The sequence below is a fragment of the Coturnix japonica genome, chromosome 23 (assembly GCF_054131305.1).
Source record: "Coturnix japonica strain WE chromosome 23, WE-NBRP24, whole genome shotgun sequence".
NCBI lineage: Eukaryota > Metazoa > Chordata > Aves > Galliformes > Phasianidae > Coturnix > Coturnix japonica.
Genome location: NC_140685.1, coordinates 1036555 through 1045592, shown reverse-complemented (window position 1 = coordinate 1045592; position 9038 = coordinate 1036555). Strand labels below are relative to the sequence as shown.

Sequence of the window (9038 nt, the reverse complement as noted above, 5' to 3'; positions counted from 1 at the left end):
GCGGACACGCGCTGCTCCTGATGGCCGCAATCCCGCTCCCCCGCGCTCCGCCTCCCGCTCTGTGCCGCTGTGGGAGCGCCGTGACCGCCCCGCCCCTTTCCCGCCGCGCTCAGTCTGCGCCGCGCCCCGGCAGCGGAGTGGGCCGGGCCGGGCCGGGCCGGGTGCGGCCCTCCCGCAGCCCTCGCTCCGCGGGCGGGCGGCGGCGCCCCGGGCGGGCGTGGAGTAGGGGCTGCGCCGCGCTGCTGGCAGCATGTCGGGATCGCGCTGCCAGACGCTGTACCCCTTCTCCGGGGAGCGGCACCGCCAGGGGCTCCGCTTCGCCGCGGGGGAACTAATCACGGTGCTGCAGGTGCCGGACGGCGGCTGGTGGGAAGGGCAGAAGGAGGACGGGCTGCGCGGCTGGTTCCCGGCGAGCTACGTGCAGCTCCTGGAGGTAGGAGCGGGGCTGAGGGGCGGCGGGGCTGCGCGGGTGGGAGCGGCGGGCGGAGCGGGCCGGGCACGGGGCGATCCACAGCGGTCCCGTCCCGCGGGGCTCCGAACGCCGGCGCTGTTCGCGTGGCGCTGCGCCGGGACGCCCCGTGTGTGTGTATGGAGCGGGCAGCGCCCCGGGGTGACCGGTGCTGTTGAGCTGTGCTACGAAACGCGGACTGCGCCGGACGCGTCTGTTTTTTAGCTGTTGCTCAACGGCAGCAGTCAGCGCAGGAGGCGATGCAGCTACTGACGGCCATGCATGTCGGCCAGGTGCTGGGTGAATGCCTCCTGCTCCTCTCCTCCTCCCTTCACTAAGCATCTCCTGGGTTGGTGCTCTGGAAGAGGTAACCCAGATACGTCCCTTCTGCTGCTCAAGCTCTCAGCTGGCAGGGCACCCTTCCAGCACATGTGGTCTTGCCCAGAGCACCTCAGGGCCCTGCACAGCCCAAAGGCCGTGACCCCAGCACCAGGATGCCTGAAAGTGCTGTACCTTCAGTTGTCCTCACAGCCCTGTGGCTCGAGCAGCAGTTCCATTCCTGCAGCACTGCTTGTTCCTTAGCTGGCTTGTTTCTTTCTTTTCTGTGCAGGGAAGACACTATCACAGAATGGCCCGGGTTGAAAGGGACCTCAGGGATCATGAATCTCCAGCCCTCCCTGCTTCAGGCAGGGCCACCAACCTCCACATTGAATACCAGCCCAGGCTGCCCAGGGCCCCATCCAACCTGGCCTTGAACACCTCCAAGGACGGATGGGGAATCCACAGTCTCTCTGGGCAGCTGTTCCAGCACCTCACCTCTCTCAGAAAAAGCTTCTCCCTGACATCCAATCTAAATCTTCCCCCCTCCCTAACTTAAAACCATTTCCCTTTGACCTGTTGTTGTCTGCCCTTTCAAGAAGTTGACTCCGCTCCTGTTTATAGGCTCCCTTTAGGTAGTTTAGGCTGCAGTGAGGTACTCCAGATGGGGCCTCACAAGAGCAGAGTAGAGAGGGACAATTACCTCCCTGGCCCTGCTGGCCACCCCTCTTCTGATGGAGCCCAGGATACCATTTGCTTTCTGGGCTGCATGAGCACACTGCTGGCTCATGTTAAATTTCTCATCCCAGGACCCCCAGGTCCTTCTCTGCAGGGCTACTCTCAAGGACTGCTCCTTCCAGTCTGTATAAATGCCTGGGATTTCTCTGGCCCAAGTGCCAAACTTGACACTTTGCTGTGTTGAACCTCATTAGGTTCACCCAGGCCCACCTCTCCAGTCTACTGAGGTCCCTCTGAAAGGCATCCCTTTCTTCCACCATGTCAGTCTCAGTGCTCAGCTTGGAGTCATCAGCAAACTCGCTGAGGGTGCATTCAATTCTGTTGTCGATGTCATTGATAAAGATGTTAAAGAGCACCGGTCCCAAGACAGACCCTTAGGGGACACCGCTTGTTACCGGCCTCCACCTGGACATGGAACCATTAATCAGCACCATCTTTCTGCAGCCTTTCAGCCAATTCCTTATCCATCAGGTGGTCCATCCATCAAATCCACATCCCTCCAATTTGGAGATAAGGATGTGGTGGGGCACCATGTCAGAGGCCTTTTCAAGTCCAGATAAATGACATCGGTCGTCTTCCCTTTGTCCACCAATGCCGTCACTCTATCATAGAAGGCCACCAGATTGGTTATGTATAACCTTTCTTGGTGAAGCCATTCTGGCTTTTAGATCACACACTCATTTCTCATGTGATCAAGCATGTTGTCCGGGAGGATCTGTTCCATGATCTTTGTAGGTAAAGAGGTGAGACTCACTGGCCTGTAGTTCTCTAGGTCTTCTTTGCTCACTTTCTTATAAACTGGAGTAACGTGACCCTTCCTCCAGTCATCTGGAACCTCACCTGACAGCCACAGTTTTTCAAATATGATGGAGAGCTGCTCGGCAACCACCTCAGCTGTCTCCTTCAGAACCCTGGGATGTGTGCTATCTGGCCCCATAGACTTGTACAGATTCAGTCTCATGAGGTGGTCTCGGATTTGCTCTGCCCTTACATTGTCCAAGTGTAAAATTCATATCTGCCTTCACGGTCTTTGCATTTGTGAAAGTGAAATCTGCAGCATCTCTTAGCACTGCCAGAATCTGCTGTGAGCCCATCATCCCTGCAGCCTGTGCCCCAATGTCACTCAGTCAGGCCATGGACGTGGTGCTGTAGGGAAGCAGTGAACAGTGCAGTGCTTCTCAGTCACCTCTGCCTTCCAGGTTTCTGCTGGGATGCATTTCCTGCTGGGCTGTGTGTGCCCCAGGCCTTCCCCTCCAGGACATGGTGAGGGCAGGGTGCACAGCACTGGGCAGAGCTGGGCTGCTGGGTGCCTGCAGAGCAGTGTTCTGGGGGCAGGATGTTTGCCTGTAGGTCTTCAGTCACCCTTCTGTTTTGTCAGTCCAAATGAATATAAAAAATCTGCGGTGTTTCCATGGAGTTGCTTTTGCTCATTCTTAGCTGGCAGAATTTCCCCACTCAGCATTACAGGAGTGAGGCCAGGGACTTCTCTCTGCCTCTGAAGCAGTTGAGAATTTTTGTGCTATGGTTTAGGAATGTGGGAGTCCGTTTGTTTGTCAGGTTTGCCACCTACAAGATCATTTACTGAGATACGTGAATGTTTGTGGTCTCACACATTGCCAAACATTTACACATCTAACCAGGAATTTAGAAATCGTTGGAGGCAGAGTGGATCATGCAGTGAGACAAACCTTGATCAGTGGGAAGTCACACAATGACTTTTATATCATCTCCCTCTTGGGAACTCTTTCCTTCCTGCAGAGGTCTGAGTGTGTCACACTGTGCTCACTGTAGCTGACCCTAATGAAGGCACCACAGCAACCCTGTATCTTCCATTCTCTATCCTGCACACTGACACTGGGGCTGGCACTGAGGAGTTAAGAACACGTGGAGGATGGGGCCATGAGCATGATCTTCTGATCAGCACCCATGCTGGCTTTGGGTGCCCCTTCCCCACATCTTCTGGTTGCGTTCAGCACTATGTTGAGAGCAAAATTTACACTCAGTGCTGTTATTAGAGGATAGGACTTCTTGTGGCTGCCCAAATAGGGGCAGTGCTCACCCCAGCAGGTACCGCAGCTCGCAGCTCTTTGCCCTGAAGGACAGCTGTCTGCGTGCTCTACTGCAGCGGGAGGGAGCAGATCGTGATCCTTGTCCTTGTATGCTGATAGCACTTGGCTCTTGCAAAGAAAAGTAGGTGTTTATACCTGGTGGCTCACCAGGGTTGGTTTGAATGGCGCAGGGAGGTAAGAAGGAGGTTTGGCATCCTCTGGTTCCTGCTCCCTGCCATGGTAGGTTGGAAGGAATAATGATGGCTGGGAGGTCCCAGCCATGGCAATGATGGAAGTACTCTACTTTAACTTTTGGTTAGCCCAGAAATGATGGGGCAGTTAGATCTGATGATCTTCATAGGTCCCATCCAATTGAACTTAGGAGGTTCTAGCTCTGTGATGGGGTTCCAGATGGACTCCCCGAGGCACAGCTGGTTGGCAGCAGTCAGTAAGGCTGCTGTGTTCTTGCTGTCAGAATTGGAAGATGTGTCTGGAGATTACCTGGTCTTTTTCCCCTGACTGTGACCTATGAGGGTTTGAATACATTCAAGGATCCATAGCCTTTCTGGGCAACATATTCTAGTGCTTATGTTTTGATGGGGTATTGAGTGTCTTAATTTGTGCCCATTGCATCTTGTGCTTTCACCAAATATCACTGAGAAGAAGCTGTCCCTTTTGTTTATTTATTTTTTTAACTGCCCCTCATAAGTTTTTATATGTATTGATTTTGAGTTATAGCCACGTCAGCAATGACTGACATGACTTGACAGTCTACAGCATGGATGTCCAATGAGAAATTTGTACTTGAGGTATAAAAGTAACAAAACTTATTTTTAACATTTTTTATTAAAGCATTTTTAAAAAAGGAAGTAAAAAAATCATAAAGCTACTGGGATAATTGAGCTTGTTTTCATGAGATGAATGTATCAGTATGGTTTGATGGAAGTGGCTGCAATTCTCAGTGAGCTCTCAAGGTGTTCAGTAGGGATTTTGAATGAAATTTTACTCTTCCTATTTTGATCCTTCAGAACAGTTGTTCACAGATGTACATACTGCCAAAAAGTGATGGCATGAAGTTCATAACTTGAGTTTGCCATCACTGAAGTTTCATTTTGAACATTGTCATGGCTTGAAACGTAGCACAAATAAGTTGATTTCCATCATGAAGACACATGTTTGACTCATTTAAATGAGTGGCCAAATCCACCAGAAAGCTGAATCTGTGAGCCATTTTTGTCTTCAAGTTCTGGCACAAGTTTTCTCTCTGATTTCGTAACTGATTTGGTTTCATTTCACAAATGATAAAATCGTTTGGTATTTCACCTCAACACTGCCACCATCCTTCAGAAGAGGAAATGATGACCCCATAATCAGCACCTGCACTTCTAAGGAACTTCTGGGATTGGTAATGATTCAGTCCGCTGAACTTCATGAAATTCACAGCTTTCATGATAACGTAAAGTGTACAACACAGGGATCTCAATCAGACTGTGTGTGTGTGTGTGGCAGGCCCCAGAGGTGGGTCAGCCCTGTACTGTGCCCTCCTTTGCACAGAGTTCCACTGTCACCTACAGTCTGTGCTTGAGCAATGTGCAATCAACTCATGAAAAATAACACTAAAAATCACAGAATAATGTTAAAAGGTTATGGCCTTCCAAGGTTGCATTACCAGCTGCCCAGGGCTGCATGCAGGCTGCAGGTGGCTCGCGCTTGGTTTAGGAATGGTCATGAACTTCTGCCTTGTCCTCCCTTACATGCACTTCTGTTTTGGTCTGACATTTTGGCCACTTGAACAGAACCAAAGACTCTTATCAGACTGCTGCATTCTAGGGCTTGTCCTTCCCAGTCTGGTGCAAAGAGGAGTCTGTGTGCGATGAGCAGTGTTTCGTTGCAGTGAACACAGGTGCTGAACAGGTGGAATGTGGTGTGAGGATGAGGATGTAGATGAGTGAGGATTTCTTAACAGCTGTAGGCAAGAATGTATTACATACCCAGAGGCTCTGCACCCCACCTGCAGCAGAGATGCTTGGGATGTTAATGTGCACAGACAGGTTTCTGTGCAGCTCCAGACATAGGATAATCCCTGGAGAAGTTTCAGCTGTGTTCCAGTTTGCCACAATGGGTATTAGCACAGAACAGCAGCAAGAGGTGGTGGGGGGTGGGTGGGATGTGTGGAACATACTCTAGGAGGTGCTTTGTGTAGGGTCCTGTGGGGAGATACTGGCTGCTGCATCTGTGTTCTGGGATGTGCCCTGCACGAGGATGGAGAGATCTGACATTCAGTCACATTTGAAAATGGTTTGTTTTAAAATCTATTTTGGGTGCTGTTCTTTGTATTTGTGGTGAGCTGCAAATCACTTATATGAGCAGCAGCAGTAGCAACATATGCAAATCTGCTGATAATTGTCAGTGCAGCCATCCCCCAGATGTGAGTCTTTGTGTGAAACACAGCATGTGCTTCCAGCCCGGTGGGAGGTGGCTGTGGAATCTTATTCAGCTGGATGGAGAAGGGCTGATCTTGTCTGCACAGCGTGGCATGCTGCAACCATGAGATGTTCTGGAGGGAAGGAGTGGTGTGCTGTCCCCTATGCTTGGAGCACATGCAGGCAACACTGAGTGTTACTTCCACCACCATGTAACATCCTTGGGGGAGGAACTCATCTCACGTAATCCAACCTGTGACCCATGAGCATGGGAAGTGCCAGAGGCAGAGCAAAGAGGTGGGGGCACGCTGGGCTTCCTTCTTCATGCTGCTTCCTTCTTCATGCTGAGGTAGTAACAAGGTAGAATGGGAGTGAAGGAGATTAATGAAAGCAATAATACCTGTGATTTATTTGATAGTGGCAGAAGAATTGTAGAGGATTTCTGCATCAAGCTGTATCTTCTTGTAAGCTGATGTGATCTGTGCTTAAGGAGGAACTGGGATCTGTGAGCTGATTAGCGAGGAGTATTCCACTGTGTGACATAATTCAACTTTCAAACGTTTCTGTAAAACAGAATTTCCTGATGCCTTTACTCCTGTATCTCTCCTCTCAAAAATCAATGTTAAAAGTCACAGGGAGCAGCAAGGGGGATGTGTGATGGGCTCAGACACCAGTGCAGGTGGTGCTGCTGCTCCTGCTGCTTTCTGAGCTGTCCCCAGTGTGGGGACGGGCATATGTTGGAGGATATGTGCTGTGCTGTGCTGTAGCTGGAGGCTGCAGTGTTTTGGGGGCCAGGGAAGAGTCTTCAGAACTCAGTGTGCACAGCTGTTTCAACTTATCCATGTGATTTGACAGCCAGCCTTTGAAAGTGGATCTTAGAAGTATTTGTGATATAACAGTGACAATGAGAACGGTCTGATATTGCTTCAAAATTTGAGAGGGTGACTGAGACTGCTATGGACAGATGTAGAGCATCCAACTCCTCCTGAACACACTGCAGTTCAGACACTGTCTTTCTGCAGTCAGGATACATGCAGCTGTGGCTTGCACAGGCACCTTAATGGCAAAGGATATTTTCTGATGTCTGTGACTATCTGCAACTTTTCACATTGGAGCACCTACATTTCTGGAGAATGAGAACAGAACTAAGCAGCCTATCTTCTGCTAAAAGAGTGGAGAAATAATGTTTTGCTGTGAGAATATCACTTTTTGATCAATTTTTTTGAGATTTTAAAGTACTGTGAGAATGCACAGGCTACAGTCCCTCGCTTGTAAGAGTGTCAGTTGTGTGCATGGTGAAAATTACCTTCAGCTGTAGAAGTTCTAGGAAGAATTTCAAAACTGAATAGTAGTGTAAATACCTCAAAATGTGTGTGGGGGTTCCTGTTGGCAAATGGGGGATTTTGGTGGGCTCTTTTTCCTTCTGGACAAGGTGAGGTGTTGCAGGATCTGCACTCATCTCTGTACACATGAGAACAATCAGACCTCTTGCCTTGCTGAAATCGCATGCAACAGAATTTGTAAAAATGTTTTTATTTACCTTCAGCAAAAAAATGAAAGTGGGTCACAGAGGACTTATCCTGGAAGACCCTCTTTCTACCCATGGGTTGCAAAGGGAGTCTGAAACACATCTCACTGCAGGGATCTGCCTTGTAGATATTGAAGATCAAATGAGTTGCTGTTCATCAGCATTGTAGGGGGTGGATATATACAGAAGATGAAAAATGCAGATAATCTAAAGACTGCTTACTTCACTGACAAATTCCTTGTCAATTCTGTGCTCTGAATGGGACACACCTCCTTTGGAAAAGCTAAGAGTGCTTTCTGCAGAGATGGTCTGTCTCATTTTCTGGTGTGGATGCAAGATTAATGCTCAACATTATGAGTGTTGTACTGAAAACCACATCCACTGAATATATTACATGGTGTATTACACTGAATGCTTTCCAAGGAATAGTGGGAAGATACTGGACACTCAGTATTTTCTAAAACGACTTTTGATGCCCAAATTGGTAAATACTTGAAAACAAGAGCAGAAGATTCTTGTAGGTTTTCTCTATTTGTTTCACTTTTACCTGTGTGATAATAAATGACCAGGTAGAATTAACTGATCCTTTTAATAACAACATTAAATTCTTGTTTTGTTTTGTGTTTGTTGTTTGTTTGTTTGTTTTTTTAATCTCTGGTTGCTCGTGTTTCATGGCGCACATTATTATCATTAATGCACCTTCATTCTATGTCAGAAGAGTCCTGAATGTTCAGGTATGTATGCAGAAATTGTTTCTTTCACTGGCTGCTGACACTAAGTACAACCTCAAAGACAGGGCATTCTGTTTTGGAGAAGTCCCATAATAATGGTAATAAATACACAGTCCTGTGATTGCAGAGATTGTCTTTTTTTGGAAATATTTGTGACTCTTGCAGTTGTTTTCACAGTGACCACATTATAACTTGGGCCAGCAAGTGTAATATTTCTCAGGTTCTTTGTGTTAATCCTATTGGGATGAGGAACCATCCTGATGGGGCTGGCAAGCAAGCAGCACTGTTGACTTGTGTCTTAGAATTTCTAACTGAAATAAGGCACTGATATCTCTGTCTTTGGTTTCCGGTGCTTCCAGGGTGCACTTGCTCTGTGTGGCTTTGTCATAATCCAGCACTCATGGGATGCATCTCACTGTGCATACACAACTGATTTGCTGGAAGCTGCCCAGGAGCTTGGCTTGTTGCAGTGGCTGCTCCCTGCTGTGCACACTCCATCAACAATGTGAGGCTCTTCAGTGGGCAGAATTTGCAAACCTACTGGGAAAACCTGAAATAACCATAATGGGCTTGACCAGTGTGTATGCTGCGCTTAGTGTCAGATGTTAACGACAGTTTGAAGTGTCGTTGGCCATATTTAATTACTCATTGCGCTCCTTTGTATTGGTATGAGCCACTCAGTGCAGAACAGTGTAAAATCAAGACCAACCATTTCTTCAGTTGGTTTTTCAAGAGCAGGGTGCTTCAACAAGTGTTTGCATTGAAACACATGGGTATGATATTGCATAGCTGGAATGTTTATGT

At 48.5% G+C, this 9038-nt stretch overlaps 1 protein-coding gene across 5 annotated transcripts in view; it reads left to right on the top strand.

Moving 5' to 3' along the window:
- The window catches only part of GAS7 (growth arrest specific 7), a 106408-nt gene continuing 97370 nt past the window's right edge, over positions 1 to 9038 (top strand). For 2 of the 5 annotated variants that reach the window (XR_014936695.1, XM_085522667.1), the window contains exon 1: positions 79 to 433. Coding sequence is in view for 3 of the 5 variants with exons in the window: in XM_085522667.1 (XP_085378793.1) it covers positions 251 to 433 (183 nt within the window). In the remaining 2 variants the exon portion in view is untranslated. Of the gene's footprint in view, positions 434 to 9038 lie in introns of all 5 variants that reach the window. The other 3 variants (XM_015879888.2, XM_015879887.3, XM_085522670.1) reach the window with 3 other exon arrangements.